General features: G+C 35.0%; 1 protein-coding gene across 1 annotated transcript in view; it reads right to left on the bottom strand.

Moving 5' to 3' along the window:
- Positions 1-21008, bottom strand: part of LOC126968883 (multiple epidermal growth factor-like domains protein 8) — a 44208-nt gene extending 23200 nt beyond the window's left edge. Inside the window, exons 1-9 of the mRNA XM_050814013.1 lie at positions 20546-21008; positions 20260-20451; positions 19195-19421; positions 17670-17861; positions 15648-15747; positions 9500-9939; positions 7694-7858; positions 4896-5266; positions 290-426 (exon numbers count right to left, since the gene is read on the bottom strand). Of these exons, the coding sequence (XP_050669970.1) occupies positions 290-426; positions 4896-5266; positions 7694-7858; positions 9500-9939; positions 15648-15747; positions 17670-17861; positions 19195-19421; positions 20260-20451; positions 20546-20719 (1998 nt within the window). The 5' untranslated portion in view covers positions 20720-21008. The remainder of the gene's footprint in view (positions 1-289; positions 427-4895; positions 5267-7693; positions 7859-9499; positions 9940-15647; positions 15748-17669; positions 17862-19194; positions 19422-20259; positions 20452-20545) is intronic.
- Between the last annotated feature and the right edge of the window lie 4882 nt (positions 21009-25890).

The following is a 25890-nucleotide window of genomic DNA, read 5'->3' as shown; positions in this document are numbered from 1 at the left end:
TGTGTTATGGGTTGCAAGACAACGATATATTTAATACTTACTTAAACATACATAAATACATATAAACATCCATGACTCGGAAACAAACATCCATATTCATCATATAAATGCTTGCACCTACCGGGATTCGAATCCGGACCTCTTGCTTAGTAGGTAGGATCGCTAACCACTCGGCTATACAGGTCGTCAGCTATAATAAGTTTGTATAGAAGAATGATCGTCTAGCGCAACCTTAAGCTTAATATACAATGCAACTATCGACTACATATATCATCGAGAGATGACTTACATCATCAGCTGAGCACCAGCCACATTCAGGATCCGCCAGACACTCCGGCTGAGTCTTGTGACGAGGGCAGGCGGACTCCGGGTCCTTGCTGGTGACACCGGCGTGCCAGCTCGGAACTACGTACGCTAACAGATCTCCTGTAAGATACGTCATTTATGTTACATAACTGTAGTGTTTTTTTAATACTAATAAGGTGCAAGATGACCAGCAACGTTCAGCTGATGATAATTGATACGCCCTGCCCATTACAATGCAGTGCCGCTCAGGATTCTTGAAAAACCCAAAAATTCTGAGCGGCACTACAATTGCGCTCGTCACCTTGAGATATAAGATGTTAAATCTCAATTGCCCAGTAATTTCATTACCTACGGCGCTCTTCAGAGCGAAACACAATACTGCTTCACGGCAGAAATAGGCGCAGTTGTGGTACCCATAATCTATCCGGCATCCTGTTCAAAGGAGCCTCCCACTGGTGTACCTTAATTAGTCAAATTCAAATGCTTTGAATGGTGTATTACTTTTATTTGAGTACATTTAGGACTGTAGTAATATTAAGTTACTAAATTCCAAACGGGCAAGAACCACCACAAAGTTAGAGGCCTGACAGGATTATATGTATTGGCCTCAGTTTGTGAAACTCAAAAATAAAATAAGATCATCAATGATGATTTAATGTGCGTGGTGATAACTTTCCCTCATGTCTGCCTTATCTGTATGCGCCCCATCTACGATTGAAAAACGAGGGATTCTACCAGTGGGAGGCTCCTTTATACAGGATGCCGGCGAGATTATGGGTACCACAACGGCGCCTTTTTCTGCCGTGAAGCAGTAATGTGTAAACATTATTGTCTTTCAGTCTGAAGGGCGCCGTAGCTAGTGAAATCACTGGGCACATGCGACTTAACATCTTATGTCTCAAGGTGACGAGCGCAATTGTATTGCCGCTCATAATTTAAGAATCTGAGCGGCACTGTATTGTAATGGGTATCTATTTCCATCAACTGAACGTCCTGCTCGTCTCGGCCCTAATTTTCATTCAAAAAAAAACAAATCTGAGACAGATTGATTGATAGTAAATACCCTCATGTATAATTTCTTCGCCTCCTAAACTAAATATAGAAAGACATAGGTGCACTAATTATTTGTACCTAAATCTATGGACGCTGAAATTCGGTTGTCAAATGTCAAACTATAAACGTTAGTGCGCTAATAATTTACGTTTTTTAAATAATTTGCCTGCATTTTTCTGAAAACTAATATATAAACTAAATAGACTAGTATTGGATCTATATGTGTTAATGTTATCTCAATAAATAAGTTGAGATTAGTGTAGTAAAAAGTGATCACAAAGTGTAGTGAGTTCTATTTGTGAAAAGTACATTGAACTTTGTCCGTAAGTGATATGAACAGAACTTAACAAACCTTGACTGTGAATCCATTATATTAGCAATTTTCCGGATTGATAACCCACAAAATATAAAAAGGGAATTCATATTGCATTAAATTTACTTAATATATATTGCATTAATATACAAATTTAAACAATAGTTTCAAATCTGCCATATTTGACAATTGTATGTTTTGGTGTTATTAACTTGTTTTATGGCCCTGGATTCTAGCTCATAATAATTAGTGTAGCCAGCACCGAAACGGGGCTACCAACACAGAAAAATAAATTTTGTAAAACAGATCAATCAATTTAAAATTGGTTTTGCTAAACAGTACAATAAATATACTTGTGCTCCTACAATTTTAAATAGAAAATTTGTCTCAAATCCATCACTGTACCAACAAACCTGGAACTGATTTCTTCCAACTGTTATTCGAACCATTGTTGCAAGTCCAAATAATACACAGAAGGAATACCCTTTCCCGAAGTTAAAATTACCAACAATGAAAAACCAAATGGATTTGCTTCTAGAAAAAATAAAAGAACAGATGTCACTTCAAACAAAACAAATTACAGAATCGGTAACTAAAAGTGTATTGGAAAGTATAGATATGAAATTAGCATCAGTTATAGAAGAAAATGAGATGTTAAAAACAAAAGTTGAAACTCTACTGCACAAAATTGATTACCTGGAAGACAACAAAAGAAGATACAATTTAATATTATTCGGTATAAACGAGACACAGCAACAGGGTTCCTTGCTTGATTACACAAGAACTTTAATCGAAAAAGAATCTAAGATTTCTATACAACCTTACGAAATAAATACAGTGCAAAGGTTAGGGGCCAAAGGCAAAAAAACACGCCCTGTGCTTGTAAGCTTTACTTCAATATGGAAGAGAAATCTAATCCTCAAGAATAAAAACAAAAAGGAAAACCGAACTAAATCAACCATCACAATTAAGGAAGATTTCTCCAAAGAAGTATTACTTAAAAGGAAGGAACTCATGCCCCAACTATTACAAGAGAGGGAGAGAGGCAAGATTGCCTACTTAGTGAAAGATAAATAATAATAATAACAAAATAAAATAATAAACAAAGATAATGATAACAAAAGATCCAAAAGAAACCAACCTTATCAAAAGGAAAAGAGATCCAAAAGAGTCACCTAACGAAAAAACGACCACCAACAGACCTGCTATTAAGAAAACAAACACGAACAACATTTTCGATTACGGAACTCGATCACGATCTTTGTCTTGTTTAGAATCAAAAAACTAACGGCATTGGCATCCGCAATAAGAACATAATACCAAGCAAACAGACCACCAAAAAAGGAATCAGCACCCCAATCCGACTGGTCACCGTGGGGGAAGATGACCACCACCCTCCAACCAAATACAACAACAACAAAAGAACAAATCACAGTACACTAAAAATTTGCACTTTTAATGTAAAATCTTTAGTATCGTTAGAAAGATATATTGAATTAACTCTTGCTCTCAAAAATATCAACTTTGACATAATAGGCCTATCAGAAGTCAGACGAGCAGGCCTAAGCATAGAAGAATACCAGGACTATGTGTTATGTTATATAGGGAAAACAAGAGGTACACATGGAGTAGGATTCCTCGTTAAAAAGGAGCACAAAAACAAAATAACTAAATTCATGGGAATCTCTGAAAGAGTAGCACTCATACAACTGGAATTTGATAACTTTCCAATCTCTCTGATACAGGCTTATGCGCCAACAGAGAAAGCAAACGAGGACGAGATTAGTCAATTTTATGAAGATCTATATCAAGCTCACTCCCAAATAGATGGCAAAGTTCTGGTAATCGGAGACTTTAACGCAAAAATTGGCCGACAACAAAAATCTGATAACAACCAAATCTTAGGTCGATTTAGTCACGGTGAAAGAAACAAAAGAGGCGAGCGGCTAATAGAATATGCCACTGAAGAAGAAATAGAAATAGAACAAAAAATAGAAAAGACACAAAAAGCAATGGGAGAAGCATATTGCGGATCAGAAAACTACAAAAAGTACGTAGTGAGGACATTAGAAAGAAAACCAAGCTTACCGATGCACTAAGACACGCGCTAACATTGAAATGGCAATGGGCTGGCCACATTGCACGCTTCACAGATAGAAGGTGGACAATAGAGACCACCAAATGGAAAGGACCACCAGGTAAAAGATGCACTGGTAGACCAAAGCAGAGATGGGCAGATGACATCGTGCAGTCGGTGGGGAGAAACTGGATCGATCAGGCCAAGGATAGGGAAAAATGGAAAAAGTTGGGGGAGGCCTATACCCAAAATGGGGTCCATAACCAAAGTTATATAGAATAAATAATTAAACTGGTCACTCTAAATAAAATTAACACTAGATTTTAAGAACATTAAATTACTAACATTTGTTTGTATATTATGGGTTATGGAATAAATGGCTTTTTATTATTATTATTATTATATAAATCTATGGACGCACGAGATTCGAAGCCGCGCCTCAAGATATTATGCCTTTATCGCTCTTAGCGCAATGGGCGTTACCGCTTAAATCCGCTAGGGTTCAATCTTGTATGGCTTGAGTCCAATTTCGAAACCCGGATGGAAAATAAAATTTTAATTTGTGATGTGATTGTCTGATGACGCCAAGACTGTAGTTTTCAACAAACATTCCTACCGAGATTTATACGGACGGTTGGCTTAGTGAAAATACCCGTTGGGTTCAGAGCGTTGCACACAGTTATCTCAATAGGAACGGCTTTGAATCCCGTATTGTACATAAATTTTGATTAAAATTTAATTTATAGGTATATGTAATTCAAGTTAACCGATACGACTTAGGTGCTTTCAAGAATATAGCAGAACCTAAAAGACCAGCAACACATCTCTAGACCCCTGGTGTTGTGGATGTTCATAGGTCGTTTCCTTACCACTACCCATACGTAAGCCTTTTGCCCGTTTGCCCCCTGTTATATTAAAAGAGTAGTAAAATAAATTACTCTAAAAAAATTGATAACGGCGCTTTAAGCATAGGGAGCCTTCCAAAGAACTATGTGAAAAACGACAACCTAAAAAACATAAGTAAAGTTCACAAATAAAATTTGAAAACAAAATTTTATGAACTCACAATTTTGTTTTCAAATTTTATTTATGTATAGAAGTGAGGGTTATCACTTTAAAAACATAACAAATTTTAAATAAAGTTACCATTAACATTTCCATGATAGCCGCCGACGATCAGCAAAGTCGAAGGTGGTTTCAACGCAGCAGCGTGTGCGAAAACTCCTTGTTTCTTTGGATAATATTTCCTTGTTTTGCCCAAGACGTCCAAGGGAATCCACGCATGGCAACCGAGGTGATACAGATACATTTGACCGTCGTAGCAAATTTCCTCTCTATTGTGTCTGTGTGAGTAGCCTCCAAACACAACCAGATAGTTTCCTATGACCGTGGCCGTGTGGAACGCCCGCTCGCGCGGCACGTAAGTATCTCGGAGGTGGGCGCGGGGATAGTGTATTTCGCTCCAGTGCTTATAGTCCAGGTCGAAGGCGAACATTCTGTCTGAGAGCTTCGAGAATCTGCAAACATTTATACAATTAGAATACAACATGGATTATATTTATGAAACATGACACGACCGTGCGGAAGGCAGCTGCCATGTGGCAACTCCGTACAATGCTCCCCTTACAATGTACATCAGTATTCACCTTTCTTCTGGTTCGCGTTATTCTACCTGATTTACCCGTGGGAGGCTCATTTGCACAGGATGCCAGCTAGATTATGGGTACCACAACGGCGCCTATTTTTGCCGCGAGGCAGTAATGTGTAGACATTACTGTGTTTCGGTCTGAAGGGCGCCGTAGCTAGTGAAATTATTGGGCAAATGAGACTTAACATCTTATGTCTTAAGGTGATTGTAGTGCGCAATTGTAGTGCCGCTCAGAATTTTTGGGCTTTCCAAGAATCCAGAGCGGCACTGCATTGTAATCGGCAAGTGTATCAATTACCATCAGCTGAACATTCTGCTCGTCTCGAACCGTATTTTCATAAAAAAAGTAGTTTTCGTGTTGTTGTGTTGTACGTTCGATCCTAAGTCTTCTTCTGGAACAGGTAGGTATTTCTCACTTAATAGTAGGTGAAATATGCTGAGTTAAATATCTTTCAACTATCAATTTGTTTGTATCTGGAAGAATGGCAACTTTTATTGAAGTAGGCGTTACTTTGCGGAAATCCATAATTACATAAATGATTTGAGTTTTCTTTAGTGTTAATTCGAATTATTTAAAGACAAATATTGGCGGAATTAACACGTAAGAAAACTCAAATCATTTATATAATGGCAACTTTGTTTACATCAAAATAACTCGGAAGTCTCCGTATACGGTGGCGAGTACAGTATTTGAGTTTATGACGTTTAATGCAATATGGAGGAAAGATTGTTCGCTCTATTCCCACTGATTACCTTTTAGAAGCTTCGTGGTGTAGAGTTCTGCGATTACGTATTTCTGAACACTTATTAATAGTTATTTATGCAACTGTTGTGTAATAAGGGGTATTTAAACACGAATGTGGGTCATAATAGTATCACATTCGTGTTTTAATACCTAATTATCAACAGTTCCATACAAGACTTTATCTACACCCATATTATGAAACCTCTATAAAAGATTCTGAAACAGCTTACTGCAAACATTGAAAAAGCCAGTCCTAGTAACCATAATATCATCCAAAGGAGTGTTATTATGAAAACGGATGATATAATGTTGTACTGAATTTCATTACAACACTCGTTTGGATGATGTAATGGTTATTACGACATTGGGTGTTTTAATGTTGGCAATAAGCTAACTGTTATAGAATCGTTAATAGTGGATTTAAAGCATGGGCGTAGATACACTTATAAACACAATAAGTGAATTTACCGATACAGATAACGTAACGCAAGTACATAGTGCAGCAACATAATGTTGATACACTGACATACTATGTAATTGATATGCAAAGAGTAATTACGTTACATGTGATAACAGACGGGATGTGATTATTCATTCACTAAAGACATTCTTCTTATTGTTCTTTTTTTTATGAAAATAAGTGACGAGAGGAGCAGGACGCTCAGCTGATAGTTATTGATACGCCCTGCCCATCACAATGCAGTGCCGCTCAGAATTCTTGAAAAAACCCAAAAAATTCTGAGTGGCACTACAACTGCGCTCGTCACCTTGAGACATAATATGTTAAGTTTCATTTGCCCTGTAGTTTCACTAGCTACGGCGCCCTTCAGACCGAAACACAGTAATGCTTGCTCATTACTGCTTCACGGCAGAAACAGGCGCCGTTGTGGTACCCATAACCTAGCCGGCGTCCTGTGCAAAGGAGCCTCCCACTGTTCTCAATTGAAAGCATTACTTGACTAAATAAATCCTAAATAATTCAGTTGTTGTATACATTATGATATCATTAAATTAAAACATCTAATCGGGAATCATTGATTTATATCTATTTGAAATGATTGATTTTACTTGATTTTGTTTAAAGCAGCCCAATAAGACTACGGACCATTATAGAAATAGAAATATATTTATTGACCATATACCAGTACCAGTGGGAGACAGACTCCTTTGCATAGGATGCCGGCTAGATTATATCTATTCTTTATTTCTGCCGTGAAGCAGTAATGTGTAAGCATTACTTTGTTTCGGTCTGAAGGGCGCCATAGGTAGTGAAATTACTGGGCAAATGAGCCTTAACATCTTATATCTCAAGGAGACGAGCGCAATTGTAGTGCCGATCAGAATTTTTGGGATGCTCAAGAATCCTAAGCGGCACTACATTGTAATAGCCAGGGCGTATTAATTATTATCAGTTGAACGTACTCGGCTCGTCCCTTACTGTTATAAAAGAAACCTTAATGCCATTTTTCTTTCGATTCCTCGAGGTAAAGTTCATATCACCATACGCTATGGTTGGCTGACATAAGAAATATAATGTTCAAGTTTCCGTACCTGGCCACACTTGCGACCACGCCGCCGTACACCAGAATAGAGTTGGTCCTCTCATGATACACCGCGGTATGCGCCACAACACGCACGTCCAACTCCTTTCCTCCTCTGACTTGCACCTTTTCCCAATTTTCAGTCGCACCGTCCGCCAGTTTTATCTTGTACATACTTGAAATAAATTTAAATCACGTTAATGACATTATTTTATTCTCATCGAAACCAATTAGCATTGTATACCTTCGTCAATAAAACTTTAGTTAAAAATAACACATTGCTGAAATGGAAGAGCGGAGACACCTGAAACAGGCATTATTTGCCTAAAAGGTGCTTCCGCCACTAGCTGCTCTAAAATATGTTTTTAAGAGAATTAAATTATTATATTATACCTAACAAAACGTTTTTACAACATAAGAAGCGGACAGCAAATCTGACTATTAAGGCCGGACCGCACTAGTGCGGCGCTGCGCGTCGCTTCACGTCGCTAGACGGTGCCTATCGCATTACAACTGCAGTAAGCGGCAGTTAGTGTCATTTCTACAGCAGTTCGCGTCCAAGCAACATTACAAGGTGAGCGATAGTGACGAGGATTTGGTCATCATTTCTTTAATGTGCAGAAGAAGAATCAATCATGGAAGAGAAAAAAAAATAAGATGTCAAAGTCAAATAAACTTTATTCAATTTAAACTAAGCGCTAATGAATCTTCACTATAAATATTTCTTTTAAATTACTGAATCCACCATAATATTCGGAAAAAGTAGAGCTCTTGAGAAGAACACACAAGAAACACAACGGCCACTCTTTTCAATCAATAGACTATTTTACAATAGCTGTTATATTCAAAATAAATTAGTTTGTAAGGGTATGCATCCAATATATGAATAAATTTCAAAATATTCTCTCGGAGGCAACTAGGCCGCGACGCATAGTGCAGCACCGCTCTAGTATGACATGTTCTATACAAAATGGTTGAAATAATATTTTGATGCTTAGTGCAGCGCTGCGCAGCGCCGCGCTAATGCGTTCCGGCCTTTAGACTAAATTATTATCTCATCACATTGTTAATTATTTATATCTTAATTTATACAAATCCAGTGTCCTGATGTTTGTTTCCAGTGAACTAATGAACGGATTTTAACGGGGATTATTTCATGGAGTGCAGTTAAGTCCGTTAGTAAGTTTTATATATTATTTACTATTCCCAATTAAGGAATAAACATCGGATGAGCGACGAGGCTATTACGGATATATTTTTGTATTTGTTATTAAAAAAGGTGAATGAAAGTTAACACTTAGTACTTTCTCACTAGCTCTTCCCAGTGAAGATCGATATGGAATAAAGAATTATGATACTAAATTAATTTTAAGCTTACTTGCATTAAGACTTCTTAAAGTAAACATAAAATGTCATAAACAATTTATGTTTTTAAAGTGATAACCCTCACAGCAAGAAAAAAAACAATTGTTCAGATTTGCAAGAGCGACATCTCAAGTTAATTTCCTAATATGCAAAATATTGGGTTGAGCGGGTTATCAACGGTAAAGTAGGTCTTATGGATGAAGCCACAACCCGAGAGTTGTACAAAGCATACAAGATTTTATGACGATACGTCACTCGAACGGTTAGCTCAGTAGGAAGAGCACTCGCACGGAACGAGTCAAGCATTGTTCATAAAATTTTGTTTTCAAATTTTATATGTGTCTAAAATGTCATATTACCACACGGTATAGATGTTTGATTGAGAACTGTATAGATAAATCAGTCGTGTCTTTAAGAACATTCAATTTTGTGATAATGAATATCTCCTCACCTAGATGAAAAGTCTCCCTCCACGGTACTGCCGCCGAACAAATATAACTCATCCTTCACCGCAGTCAGCGTGTGACGGGTCAAGCCGGGTGGAGTATACGAGGAGTTGACAGCTCTCAGCGTCCAAACATTTTCGATAGCATCATAATACCACAGCTCTGATGATAAACTACCATCGGAGAGTTTCCCTCCATATATAATAAAGCCGTTCCCATAAGCGCAAGCCGAATGGCCGTATCGAGGTTCGGGTTTTGAGTAATTCGCCTTCAAACTTACAAACTCAGGTCTGTCCGTGAACTGTATGTAGCTTTCGGAGTAAGGGGTTGGCGAATGAGAATACATAAGAGGTAAAGTAGTTTTGTCATGGTGAGAGAAGGAAGAAAGAATTAAATTAAATAAAGAAGAACTATTTCCTATTGGCCAGTTGCCTTCAATGTTTCCCTGAAAAAGATAATAATTGTTAATTATTTACAATCGATGGTATTAAATCAGTTACAGAACTTCAACATTTATGACACTAATAAATTATAGTTTAAAAAAACTTAAAAGCACGCTTTATATAAAATTCAAGAAAATAAATTTTAATAAATTTAAATTTAAAATAGTGAATCATTTTTTGCTAAATTTTCTATAAAATCGTATTTTTAAAACTATTGAGTACTTTAACATCAATTCCTGCTTTATCGACTACAGATAAAAATTATATAAATTGACAAAAATCTGAGTTTGCAAATTAAATAATGGAAAAATCTTATCAAATTAGTGTACTGTCAATCGGTCCTCGATAAATCTACAAAGTTTGGATGAAATCTGGCCGTTTAAAGTGGGTCAAAATCGCGTCTAAAGGAGTCAGTTACAAACATACAAGTGAAGCTAATATAAATCGTATAAAAAACACTTTTGAAGGCAAGGCGTACCTACTTGTGATTTCCTACTAATATCTTTCCTTTCTTGGTGTGGGTACGTGCAGAATGGGATATCGCTATGCCAAATGAATGGCTGACAGGCAGTATTGAGATAAAACCTTTAGTTGCGAATGCAACGGGCAACTACTAGCATATCCTATTATCCTATTAATATTATAAATGTGAAATGTCTGGATGTATGTTTGAACTTCTTTAACGCAAAAACTACTGAATAGATTTTGATGAAACTTTACAATAATATAGCTTACACACCAGAATAACACATAGGCTATTATTTATAAAACTATCGCGTGAATTATACTTTATATGGCAAAACAACGTTTGCCGGTACAGCTAGTTCTTCCTTATTTTACGTGTTAATTATTTAGATGTTAGCTTGGTTAGACGGTATTAAAATCTTATTACCATATATCATATGACACTATGGCATCTTGTTATACATATTTGTAGTTTGTAATATTAAGGTACCTACTCCGTTACATGGTTCATGGTCACGACAGAACTGCGGTGGCATGGCTTTGAGGAATACAATATCGTGAGTACCCGATGCATTCAAAAATAAATACTAATTATTACATCTATACATATAAATAAAATTGGAGTATCTGTTTGTAATAACAGTTTTTTACTACATGTATATAAATATATATACGGTTAATACACCAAAATATTTTTTTTTTTCAATTTTTGTCTGTATGTCTGTTTGTTCCGCATATCTCTGAAATTGCTGGACCGATTTTGACGGGAATTTTATTGGCAAGCAGCGGATGTAATAAGGAGTAAAGCAGGCTAGGATTATTTTAGAATAAATCTTTTATTTTAGAAAAATAAAGAAATTTTGCAACGTCCAAGAAACGGTCTTACTTTAAAAATAATTTATATGGCAAAACAACGTTTGCCGGGTCAGCTAGTTATATAGCAAATATAAAATTTACACAGTCCCTACACCAGGAGGCCAAATCATAAAATGTTGGCCTTAATGAAACGGCAGATTGTACCTATTTTCATTATAGGGTATACGACATACGGTAGGAACTTTTTATTTAAATTTAATAAACTACGGTTCCGCAAATAAAATATTTGTAAATTGTTGTTCGTCCTTAAAATTAATAAATTAAATATTTATAAAAAATCTACTATGGACTATCTTTATGTAAACACTTTTTTTATCCAAGGCTATTAAACAGTACATTTTATTGTACGATATTACATTGTAACGAAAAAAAAATTATCCCGCTGAGTTTCTCAGGTCTGAGGCATACTTTTTCACTTTCAATAAGTCATTTCATATCGTATTTTGAATAAAAATATTTAAATTTGAATCTTGAATCAACACAACACGGATAAAATTGTTTTTAAGCTACCTACTACAAAACGTTTACAAATCTCGAATGTACGTAATTCATAAGCTGTTCAAGAATAGGTAATAATTACCATGAACAATGAAAGTTTCGAAAAGCTCGCAAAAATTCCCAAACACATGTCATAAAAATTTTATTGACCCAGTGCAGATTAATGGCGAAATTATAAGAGAACTTGGTAACTACGTAAGCATGGCTTACAAACAAGTATTTATGCATACTTTAATCGGCTGAATTCAAGGCGACTATAGCGATATTGAAGGTTAACAAGTATCTGCAAAGATTACGTTCCGGATGAGTGCGGAAGTTGCGAGCGCGGGTCAATATAATAACACAGTCTTGTTCTTGTGACCTTACCACCTTAATACAGGCTCCCTTCGTTAATATTGTCATATACTACTAAATTACATTAAAAATTGAAGCATCAAAATCAAATTATTGATAAACAAACATCAAAGCCTCACTACCTTGAAACAATTTGTGAATATCTTAATATATATAAATCCAGTGTCCTGTTTATATATATTAGTAGTAGATGTCTATTCCCAGTTAACTCCTAAACTAATGTACGAATTTTAATGGGGATTACTTCATACAGTGCATTTTAGTCCAATTTGAGGGATAGGATAGTTATTATTTAGATTTGGGACCCATAATTATTTTTATTTCCAACATTTGTTATATTCTGCTGTGAAACAATTTCATTATAACAACAGGGAGCATATTTTACAAAATAATTCTTGGTGTTATGAAATATTACTGACAAATTCATAAAAAAACAGTATTTTATTTATTATGCACAGAACAACGTCTGTGGGGTCAGCTAGTCTTAATCTATATAAATCCAGTGTCCTGATGTTTGTTCCCAGTAAACTCCTAAACTAATGAAGGGATTTTAATGGGGATTACTTCATGGAGTGCAGTTTAGTCCAACTTTATAGATAGGATAGTTTTTATTTCGATTTGGGACCCATAATTCGTTTTATTTCCAATATTTGTTTTGTATGGACATATTTGCTATGAGAGAATTTATTGACGCACGGTTCGACAGTTCTGCTGTGAAACAATTTCACTATAACAACAGGGAGCATATTTTACGAAATATTTCTTGATGTTATAAAATATTATTGACAAATTTAGAAAGAACAGTATTATATTTATTATGTACAGAATAACGTATTTCGGGTCAGTTAGTATATTGTTTATAGATATATATATATATATATATTTATACTAGCTGCCCCGACAGACGTTGTTCTGTAGATAGTAAAAAACACCTGTTTTATATTTCAAAACATCAAAAATTATTTCGTAAATATGCTCCCTGTTGTTAGAATGAAATTGTTTCACAGCGGAACTGTCAAACCGTGCGTCACTAAATTCTCTCATAGAAAATATGTCCATACAAAACAAATATTGAAAATAAAAATATTTATGGGTCCCAAATCGAAATAAAAACTACCCTATCTCTCAAGTTGGACCAAACTGCACTCCATGAAGTAATCACCATTAAAATCCGTTCATTAGTTTAGGAGTCCATTGAGGACAAACATTGTGACACGAGATTTATATATATTAAGATATACAAATTTAGTACTCAACTATATAATTTTAGATCCCTGCACGGATCAGCATTGAGCGCTGAGCAAAATTAATGCAGAGGACACAGGAATGCATTAAAGTGGACAAAGTAGTCAAACTCGCCACAAGAACCTTCTTGTTGACATTGCGCATTCAATAATAAACCACAAAATCATCTTTGCCATATTATAATATATTCTTTGTCTTTACGAAGCACATACAAAATAAGGCACAATATGAGTGTGATAGCTGATAAAACACTACAACTGAAATAAAAGTAGTTTAAGAAAACTAAAAAACACGCTTTGGTTGAGAAGATAATGGTTAAAATTTAAAATGAACATCAATTCCTGACTTATCGACGATGAATGAAAAAATTATATACGAGGGCTGCACTAAATGTATCGGGAATGGAATATTTCCACTGTTCCTGTCATATTAAAATCTTTTTAATTGAAAACTCCTTGGTTTTAAAAATCGAATACCATTTATATATTTAAAAAAAGATTCTCGGTCTTGTCACAAGGTCTTTTCAAACTTGTTTATTTTAACACAAAAACAGTGTGTTGACCGGATGATTTCTGCATTTGGTAATGAAGCCCCATCTAACAACCCAATATCAACGTGGACGTGTCAAGCTCAGTGATGATCCCCGTCAAGGTCGTCCAAAAACTGCAGTCACCAAAGAAAACGTTGATGCTGTGCGTAAGCTGATTGAGGAAGATCGACATGTGACATACCGCGAAATTCAGGCAACTTTAGACATCGGCATGAGTCAAATACAAATAATCTTGCATGAACAATTAGGTGTAAAAAAGTTGTTCTCGCGATGGATACCGCATTTGCTCTGTGAAGAGCAAAAAGCGGCTCGCGTTACTTGGTGCGTCAGAACTCTCGAAAGATTCCACGCAGGATCCTCAAATGCTGTATATAACATCGTATCAGGTGACGAATCCTGGATATACGCGTACGAACCCGAAACAAAAAACCACTCACGAGTTTGGTTGTTCGAAAATGAGTTAAAGCCAACAAAAATTGTTCGTTCACGGAGTGTTGCAAAAAAATGGTGGCCAAGTTTGTCTCCAAACCGGCCATGTTGCGACTATTCCTCTTGAGGGACAAAGAACGGTTAATGCAGAATGGTATGCTAGCATTTCTTTGCCACAGGTCGTTTCTGAACTCCGTAAAGAGAACTGCAACCGCCGCATCATCCTCCATCACGACAATGCGAGTTCTCACACCACGCACAGAACAAAAGAGTTTTTAGAGCAAGAAAACATAGAATTATTAGACCATCTGCCGTACAGCCCCGACCTAAGCCCTAATAATTTCTATACTTTCCCTAAAATAAAGAATAAATTGCGTGGTTAGAGATTTTCATCACCTGAAGAAGCAGTGGACGCCTACAAAACGGCCATTTTGGAGACACCAACTTCCGAATGGAATGGCTGCTTCAATGATTGGTTCCATCGTATGGAAAAATGTGTCAAATTTCGCGGAGAATACTTCGAAAAGCAATAAATACATTTTTAAATAGTAATGTTGTGTTACTTCCTTGATTCCCGATACTTTTAGTGCAGCCCTCGTAAATTAACAAAAATCTTATTTTACAAATTGAAAAATGGAATAATTTTATCAAATTAATGTATTGTCGTCGGTCCTGATAAATCTACGAAGTTTGAACGAAATCTGGCCGTTTAAAGTGGATTAAAATCGCGCCCAAATGAGTCGGTTACAAACAAACATACATACAGGTGAGGCTAATAAAAAGCGTGTAAAATAGGAATAAGACCCCTTTAATGACATGTATTTTTATTTTTACTGAATTTAAGTGCAAAGGATGTTTACGAAAAATTACTTATACCCATACATTCACAATAGCAGGATTTTTATTCTAAATAGGATTCAAAATCACATCAAAAATTACCACCCATTCAAAATAGACTGCCTCAGTCCTGAGAAGAACGGGCGCAAAAACTCAGCGGGCTTTGTTTTTAATAAAAATATGTATTATAATAAACATTTATAATTAAAGAGCCTGAGGGTGTTCGCTTGATTCCCAGTCTGTGGTATCATTAAGAAAATCGTTTATGATATAGTAACCTTTCCGACACAAACGTTTTTTAACAATTCTTAACAATTAAAGTTTTTCCTTTCAATTAAAGTTGTCAATATAAAATTTTGCCGCTAATTACTCGTAGAGCCCGTTGCACTACAAAAAACTTGAGCACCATATACCTACCTTAGTATTATAAACTCATTTGAACATAAGCTCACTCACCTTTGTAAATAAAGTTAAAAGTGACTTATCAATCTCTTCATTGGTAGGATACCTACGTAACACTTTTCCATTTTCATCATACCATTGACTAGTCGAAAATCTGAAAATTTTAAGGTTTTTATTAAGGGCAAGGAGTTGTCAAATGACACTTGTCACAATCAGAATGCGAGGCAATCAGTCGTAGTATCGTACGATTGACAAGAATCCTCGGAAAGAGCTTTCATTGTAGAGAAAATAAATATTATATTGATGTGAATATCAGTGAAGTGTACGCAACACTTCACTGATATTCAAAGTTACACGAAACCAACTTACGAATGACGTAAACAAACAATGCGAAAGTTGAGCGCTAAAAACCTTATATGTCGAAATTGAATAGCGCACTGCGAGTTTTCATACACAGTGAGGATTTTAAAACATACGGAATTTTTATTTATTTCTAGTAATAAACATTTTAAGTCGATTCTATTTTTCAGTAAGTAGTACCACTAGTTTTAAATTAAGTAGGTACCAAAGAACTAAAGGAGGAACATTTTTCAAAAATCCCGCCCAAAATTATATACATAGGTAATTTCTAATGAAAGAATATCAATGTGAAATCCTACCGATGACGGGGAGTGAGTGGCGCGGGGGGCGGAAGTAACGATTTATGAATAAAATTGTGAATTAAATGAAATTTGTCAATGGCATACTTTTTTGTAGAATTAATTTATTGACATTTCTTTTTTTATATATATTCTAATCTAAATTTATTTAGTAATGGTTATACATAAACCATTTTTCTTTTTAAATACCTACTAATCCGGTAAAAATTAAACTAAGTTTCTAAGTCTCTATGAGACTACTAAATTAAATAGCACAAACTAATTCCTCTCATGTATTTTTGTCGGAATATAACGAAACGACATCATATGCACACCAAGATGACATCGTCTCTAAATACAAATGATGAAGGTACACATATAAAATTTGATAAGGAGTTTTTTGATCTCTTGATAGTTCAGCGACTTTAACTTTATACAATAACACATTATGCATGTATATCATGACAGTTATTAAATCTCAAATACTTTGCTACTTGTTATACCTATTAATACAGTATATCAGTTACAAAATTCTATCAGGCTACTAAGATATAACTAAGTACTATTACAATTACAGATTTACAACAAAAAAAGTGTGTGCGTGTAATCTATACGCGCGATTGAAGTAAAACTTAATAATAATTAACTTAAGGAATAATTATCAGACGCATTAATATATTACATTAAATAAAGCCGTGTTACCAACTAAGCACACACGTATTACTGAAGAGCTAGGAGCATTGTTAGATTTATTGCTAATTTTTTTATCGGAAAAGTTGACGATTTCGAACTTCAACTTTTGAGCAAAGTTTGCATTTATTCTATGTAAAATAAAAAAATGCCTTTATTAATATATTCTATAATTAATATTATTTAATCAAGTGAGATTTTATATATTTAACAAAGAATGATATAATCTTTTTATATTTTGATATTATTATTCATCAGAAAATAAACACTTACACTTTTTACAGGTCAGGTCATTAGATCAGGTTCTTGATTTTCTCTTTTATTCTTATTTATTGATGAAAGAGTTAAATGTTCCTGGGGTTCCGCCATTTTATTGACTGATTATTATTTTCATTATATATTCTATTTATAAATCAGTTCAATGTCCATTCGCACATTTTAAAATTTTCACTCATTAATAAAATAATTGATAATAAGAAATTGAAGGTTATTATTAGCATATAAATATGATGTTATTGAATATTAACAAATACGGCTGAATGGGCTCGAAGCCTTTGCCTATTCTAATAATGGAAACAAATAACAAAAACCAAGAACAAATTAACTAATGTCAGAAAATTTCTGAAAACTTATTTCTCTTATTTTTTAAATATTATTGGCAAATTCCTATAAAACCATATTTTATTTATTATGTACAGAAAATGTCTGTCGGACCGGCTTGTATTTTATAAGATAAATATAAACTTACCTGTATATTTCTAAAAAACCTAATACTCTATTCAGATCATATCCTCCAAACACATATAGAGAGTCCGTGTGATTCACATACACAGCTGTGTGGGCTGCTCGCTTTGTCATTCCACTTTCTGTGTGGGAGAGCCAATGCCAATTGTTGCCATCCTTATCATTACTTTTAAGGGAGCAAGACTCTCCGGAATACCTACATTAAATCTTACATTGAAAAGCGTACACTGATTCAGGCAATAGATTGTAAACATGCAAGATACAGAAATGGTATGTGATGGTTGGACAAAATAATGGTAGACTGTGTCTTCTTTCACCAGGTATGAACACATATGTAAACATTTTTTTGTCATTTGCCATTTGTCATTTGTTATTTGGAACTTGAACGGTTGGCTCAGTTAGAAAGAGTGCTCGCACGGAACGCGCGAGGTCGCGGGTTTGAGTCCCACAACGTTCATAAAATTATGTTTTCAGTTTTATTTGTGTATATAAGATATGTAATATATAATATACGTGATTCTTGGACTACATATTTAAGGTTTGCACTATTACTGAGTAAACAGAATGGTATTTTTTTAAATAATAGCAGAGAAAAATTACATAATATAGCCAATTTATACTAAAACAATATATAAACATAAAATACATTTGAACAACATATATATATTTATATTAAATTAATACAGATGATTTAAGTTATAGTCATGATAAATAAGAAACTTGAAAATTGATAAAAGTATGAAACTGATACAAATATGATAAGGATAAAAATTGTTAAGACATCTTTGTTATAGCCATTAATAATATCTAGGAAGTGCAATAAAAAATGAAATAATCAATAAAATAGCCTGCTACTGCATGGTAGATAGTAAAATTATGCTAATTATGATCATTATAATATATTATATCAAGCATTTGCTATTGTGTGTCACTCCAATACACAATTATTTGAATAAATGTAACAACACAATTTTTTTTACCTAAATCTATTTCTACAAGAGATACCTATTTATGTAAGTGTTCTTTGCAAAATCGGTCTACTTTTTTATTTATTTATTCTGCTACTGCAATTTGTCTCCTATTTTGGGACATCATCAATATGTGGATCAAATCTTGATGGATCTTTTGCCTTTGCAGACACACTTGTTGTTTGTTACTCATTAGAGTCCGGGCAAGGTAGTTTGTGTGCTCTGATATTTATTCTTTGTAGGATTTGGTATAATGTACGATTTCTTGTTTTACTATAGGTATTGGTTATGTTATTAGGTTGTTATGTAGTGGTTCATTAGGTAGGAACCAAGGGGTGATTGTTATCAGTCTACTTAAAAGATAAAAAATTCACCTAATGTCATATCAAGTAAGCTGTTAGTATGTTTATATGAATAATAAATATTTTGTCTTTAGTATATTCAAAATCAGAATAAGTTGGATGAGGGTAGCACAGGCCCGGAGATCTTTGGGGCAGTCCTTTGTCCAGTGGACATCTTTCGGCTGAAATGATTATATTCAAAATTGAGTAAAAAACTTACCCTTTCTTGCAAAGACATCTATCTCCCTTACATTGGCCATTTCCCGAGCACAAGTTTGGACATAACTCAACACTACAATCAGGCCCACCCCAGGTACCTACGCAAAAACATTTGTTGGACATACACAGCCCCCTGCCAGTGCAGTTGTTGGGACAGTTATGAATTGCATATGTAGCACGAAAGCCGTCAAGAACATAATTTGTATCACTATACAACAGTATTAGCATCTGAAAATAATCGGGAATTAATTATCATTGTAAGTATAAAATTGTATTGTACTTATAAAATCCTGTTTCACCTCTAACCTCATACTCAATTAAGCTCACTTGTGATCATTTATAAATGAAGATAATAATAGAAATTAACAAATGATATAAGATGATTCTAGTCCAAAAGATATAAATTTGATAAAACTGATAATACTTACTAGAATACTGTACACCATAGTAAATTCCGATAATTATGAGCATAAGATATATAGGCATTATCAATGTGTACATTCTTGCTACTTCTTCTCATTAGCTCAACCCTTTACGAAATAGCAGTAATTCAATAAGAAAAATATATTTTTTTGGACATTCTAAGTGTCATATCGGTGACATTAATAAAGTTTGATATGATATATATAATATATAAAAAGCAGGACTCAGTTTGTACTGATCACATACATGATTGTGTCTCTGTTTTTAGTAGATTTTTCATTATTTTTACAACAGTAATATATAAAATTATATAAAAATGTTGGAAATTGGTGACATCAAATTTTATGAAGCCTGAATTAGGGTTGGTAGGGTTTTCATTCATCGATAGTTTTTAGATTCAAGTGTTAAATCAAACTCAGTTTCACAGCAAAATGGTGATCTTTGACTAAGATTAAGAATAAGAAACAAACTATCACTGTCTAAGCTACTTTGTAATGAAAAATTGACAATGTAGCTTAGATTGTAAGCTGAACTGAACCAAACATCCATAATATCATTAGAAATATGATTCAATGGCTCATAAAATAGGTGTTTAGTTGTTATGAGGTAGATGTGAAAACAGGATTATAAGTGTCATACTTACAAAGCCGCTGGATGCAGTTACATTTTGAGGTTCTGTTTTGCCACTGAAGCTACCAAGTAGTGGAGCATCAAATGAATCTCCATCATAAACAAACACATAATCATAGGAGCATTCTGTGCCCATTCGAATAAAACTTAGTGTTATGTACTGACTCTTATTATCAGCCTTAATTAACCATTCGCAGTGTGAATCCTGCACAAAGATATTGTGAAAATCAATTTTTAATTAATAAGTGTTTATGTAAGTAATTATAATCCCGATTGCAGTAATGGTGGTAATTACGAACTTGTGTATAATTTGAGTTGCTGGGGCCATCAGTAATGATACCGCTGGATTCAGTGAAGACCCTTCGTGTTTTATCGCAAGGGCCTGTGGACGCGGCACAGAGAACAGCCAGACAAGTCCAGCTCAAAACTACTAAAGATGCACCAGCTTTTTCCCGAATACGTGGATAAAACATGCCTCTTTGATAATTTCGCAAACCATAAGTCAAACATCAGAGCCATATAATCGTGAAAATATATCTAATAGCACTAAATTGTAAAATAAACAACTCATTTATTAAATGACATCTGATTCAAGGCTAACAACTACAGTATGGTTTTAGTTCCACAAATGGCAAACTGGAGTAAACACTGCATGAGAAAGATTAATTTATTTTTTAACATGAGTAACTATTTTTAACGCATATTTACAATGATTTTCTGCACTATTTTACACTTTTTGGTAAAAACAAACAACTTATTCGAAACCTATCACAGTATTTTGATTTTTGACATTTTGCATCAATATGAAGCACGAATAATTTGTCAAAATGACATTGACAATGTAATACTTTGAACTTGACAGTGATAAACCTTTATATTTTTATTATATACACGGTGATTAATAAATTATAAAAAAAATTAATTAATAATTAATTAAAAAATTTATAAATTATAAAATTATAAAAAAAATTATAAATTCATTACAAAAACATAAAAGGAAATAAATAAAACAAGTAATTAACAATAATAACAATATTTATTTTAAAATATACCTATTTTTACACTTTTTTTCGAATGAAAAGTCTGTGTGAAATAAAAAAGAAAGACAATATGAATAATTTATACATGGTCTTATAGCTTGTTTCAATAGCTTTCAGTGACAGTCACTCAAATCACCCTAGTTATAAGCATTTTATAACTACACGTAAAATAATACGCACGGGGAAAACGCTGCGCAAGCGCCGAATCTTGCCGATCTAAGGTGTACATTGAGCGGCGGAGCGCGCCGATCCGGAAAAGTTAACAGACTATCTGGATCTGGTAAAAAACCATTTTTAAGATATTACTTTTATAAGGCTGGATCGAGAAGGCGAAAGAAAGCAAAATAACGATAAAGAGACGAATGAAAAGATTGCTGATTTTCTCGTTCAGTCAAAAAAAACGAAGATCAACCACAGGGCATAGTAGTCGTAGAAGGAAAGGGAAAAATCAATATAAAATTTTCCTATTTCGATTTTTAGTCGTTGATATTTATTTCAGAGTATCACATTAGATATTTTAAGAGCTCTACCATGCCCAATACCTTATCCAAAATTAGAAAAGACTAGATGACTAGGCTTATTATATTTCTCTGGGCACCGTAGTGGGCTAGGTGTTTGAGCGGCTGTTGCAGCCCGAACTACTGCAGAAAGTGTTTATAGATGAGGTACAGTTTGGATTTCGTCCCGGTGTCTCAACAGACTCGGCCATCGTCAGCCTCAAGCACACAATTGGCTACTATGTGAGCCTCACGTCTGTTTATCTTTGCTTTCTGGATCTGAGCCACGCTTTTGATCTAGTGAAATATGAAATCCTCTGGAGCAAATTGCGCGCCTCAGGTGTCCCTGAAACAGGGGTGGAGGTGTTGAGAGACTGGTACGGGGGACAAACGAATCATGTGAGGTGGGGCGACACGACCGCTGATGTCTATAGGTCAGAATGCGGGGTTCGTCAGGGTGGACTAACCTTTCCGGACCTTTTTAATGCGTACGTTAACGACCTGATAGTCGGGCTGACGAGCGCTGGAGTTGGCTACCATATCGATAATGTTTGTTTTAACAACCTGAGATATGCGGACGATATGGTGCTCCTTAGCCAGTTGATCAAAGGTCTCAGAAAGTTACTATCAGTCTGTGAGTGAGGTGAGTTGTGCCAATTCTCAAGGACTGAACTACAATGTCTCGAAGACTAAAACGCTTGTTTTCAAAGCGGGAAAGGGTTCGGAGAGAGTTCCCGAAGTGTATTTTAATGGAACAGCGGTTCCGGTTGTTGAGCAGTTCAAATACCTTGGACACATCGTCATTGACGATCGCAAGGACAATCTCGACAAGGAGCGGGAAAGGCGGGCATTGTCGGTTTGATGCAACATGCTCGCGCGCAGATTTGCTAAATGCCGTGATAAAGTGAAGGGCACCCTCTTCAGGGCATAATGCCAGTGTTTCTATTCCTGCCTATTATGGTACCGATACAAGAGGGCGTCCTTCAGCACCATAAGGGTGCAATATAATGATGCATATCGCATTCTTATGAAGTTTCCGAAGGACTGCAGCGCGTCGAGCATTTTCGCCGAGGTGGGAATGCCCGATTTCATTGCTGTTATCAGAGTTCGTATATCTTCCTTCTTATAAAGATTGCGTAGCTCTGGTAACAGCATCCTCCAGGTGGTGGGTCAGGACCTGCGTAGTCCAATGGTAGCTCATTGGCTCTCAACACATCATCATCATCAGCCGGAAGACGTCCACTGCTGGAGAAAAATCACCCGAAAGATTTCCACGACGATCGGCGCTGCCCTCATCCAACATAATCAGGCGATCATGACCAGATCGTTGGTCCATCTTGAATCTCGACACATCGGGAAGCAAATAGGAAATAGCTTTGCACAAAAAGCTGTTTTCTTTATGCTTTTATTTGATGGAATTGAATAATTGTAAAATTTTTAAAATTGTATTTTATACTATTTTATTTATTTGTACGACTAAATATTGTGTTATGGGATTTTATGCCTGCAATAAAGATTTAATATTATCATCGTATATATTAAACACAAACAAAATTGTATAAAGCCCCACCAGAACAAAGTCGTAGAGAAAACCGTCGTCTAGATACAATTAATTTTCAAGCTGTATTAGAAGAAGCTAATTAGACTGAAGTCTGATGGAGACATGAAAAACTTTTAGTGAACACTGCTACAGCTAAGCTTTGGATCTATCTCCAGTGAGTTTTAGCAGTATCTGGATTAAACCACTACTATAAGGGAAATCCAGTAAGTTTGCGGTAATCGTCGACTTTCACATGGGTGTTCTGGAAATCATGCTTCCAGTGGCATTCTAAAAAATTACTTTGGTAGTGAATCTGGCAATACCGGACAACAGTGGCAGAGTTACGAGGCACATATTTTAAAGTATTGATAAATAAATATAGCAATAAGATTTCCATTCCCAAACAATATTATATGGAACGAGTATGTCGATTTTTAGATGCAGTGTGACCATGACCTCTCAAATTCAAATTCAAATATTTTTATTCGTAATAGAATGTGACATCACTTATTGAAAGTGCAAAAAAACTACCACCCATTCCAAAATGAATGCCTCAGGCCTGAGAAGAATGGGCGCAACAAACTCAGCGGGCTTTTTTTTTTCACCAAAAATATGTTTACAAAGTAATATTGTACAATTAAACTTATTATTTAATAGCCTGAGGGCGGTCGCTCCATTCCCAATCTGTGCTATCATGAAGTAAGTCATTTATGTTATTTACCACACAAACGTTTTTTAACAATTCTTTTGAATAAAGTAATACTTTTGTTTTGAACATTTTCTGGGATCTTGTTGTAAAAGCCTATACATTGCCGAAGAAATGACTCACTAACTCGACCTAGCCGAGTAGTAGGCATTATAAGCTTGTGACTATTCCTGGTGTTAACATTATGGTTATACCAGTTTCTAGCAAATTCACATAAGTGCCTATAAACATACATTACATAATCAAGAATATATGGAGAAGCAACAGTCAAGATGTTAATTTCTTTGAAATTTCCTCTCAATGATTCTTTATGACCTAGGTTATAATAATAATAATATATTTCTGCACCACAAATATTGTATTATTATCGGCAGCAGTTATACTATGTAAATAACTAAAGTATACTAGTCACGCCGTATCTATGTCAGATAATTATTTAATATTTTTAACTGCGTATGCTGCAGAACTCAGTCTGTTCGCCAATGCTTCAATATCGCCCTATTGTAAATTGGAGTCCAGAGTAATGCCAAGAAATATAGCAGATTCCACCGGTTTTATCACCTCTTCGTTTAACAAAACACATGCACAAATCAATATTTTTGACATTTGGTACGATGAATTTTATATATTTCGTTTTTTTGCTATTTAACAATAGATTATTAGCGCTAAACCAGTACACGATGTTAGATAGAATATCGTTCACTTCGTCATACGTCATAGTTTGGTTTCTTTTCACTTCAAATCAGTGAAGTGTCGTCCGCAAACAATGCTACCTGTTTTTTCTCTATAAGATTAGGAAGATCATTTATATAGATAAGGAAGAGGGACGGTCCGAGAATAGACCCTTGTGGTACCCCCATACTGAGAGAAGTCCCAGGAGATCTACTGCCATTCACATCTCTGATAAGGGATATTATAAAATTAAAGTTTAATTACATAAGCGTAGTTATATTTCGTCCCATAGATATATGTCGAACTTGTGTGTTATTTTATCATTATTTTTCTGTTGATTTGTTCAGGTCAAAACTTCTTTAGCAACGTCTTCCTCATGTAGGCGAAACGAACATACAAGTAATGGCAGGCCTGCCTCACTCCCCGTATACTTCACCGGTCAAACCGATATTTTAAAAGTAGATAAACATAAAAAAAAATACAAAACATATTTAAGATTATTGCGATCCAAATTTAAATTTTTTAAGCTTCCTTAAGACGCTGAAAAGTAATCTATTTTAAAGTGGTTATTGTTATTTAAAATTACCCTTCATGATAAGTACCTATTATACTACGTAGGTTTAATGCTTGTATTCCGTTTTTCGCAGAGCTGCTCGAATTGTCGGGGACCCAGTATTCAGTGAACGGCTAGCTAACTTGGAGTTGCATAGGGACGGTCGCTTCATTGTGTGTCTTCTACCGCATTTATATCGGTGAGTGTTCCGAAGAGCTGTTTTGTTTGACTTGACTTTGGTTGGACCACCGAATTCCACCTTCGCACGACACGAGTACCGGATTTCTTTGCGATCATGAAATTGTTTATCTCAATATTCTGGAGCCGATTGCGAGAATCCAAGAATGAGATCCTGAGAACGCTGGCCGGGTGCTGGATTGCTCAATTCACAAGCATTGGCGTTCAGTGCACCAGGAGGCTAATAGGAAATAATTAGACCTGAATACAGAATTGTATTTTAATTTATTAAATTTTTAAATTTAAGTGTACTATATTATTTTACTTTATACATATATTATTGTAATTTTAACTGGGTGGTAACACAATATTTGTGATTATAATTTCATTGTCCATTATTCATTATACTGATTTTTATGCGAATGCTCTTGTATCTCCAACAACTAAACAACTAACAAG

This window comes from Leptidea sinapis, chromosome 17, assembly GCF_905404315.1.
Source record: "Leptidea sinapis chromosome 17, ilLepSina1.1, whole genome shotgun sequence".
NCBI lineage: Eukaryota > Metazoa > Arthropoda > Insecta > Lepidoptera > Pieridae > Leptidea > Leptidea sinapis.
Note: the sequence above shows the minus strand (reverse complement) of the source record. Positions and strands in the feature narration are given on the sequence as shown.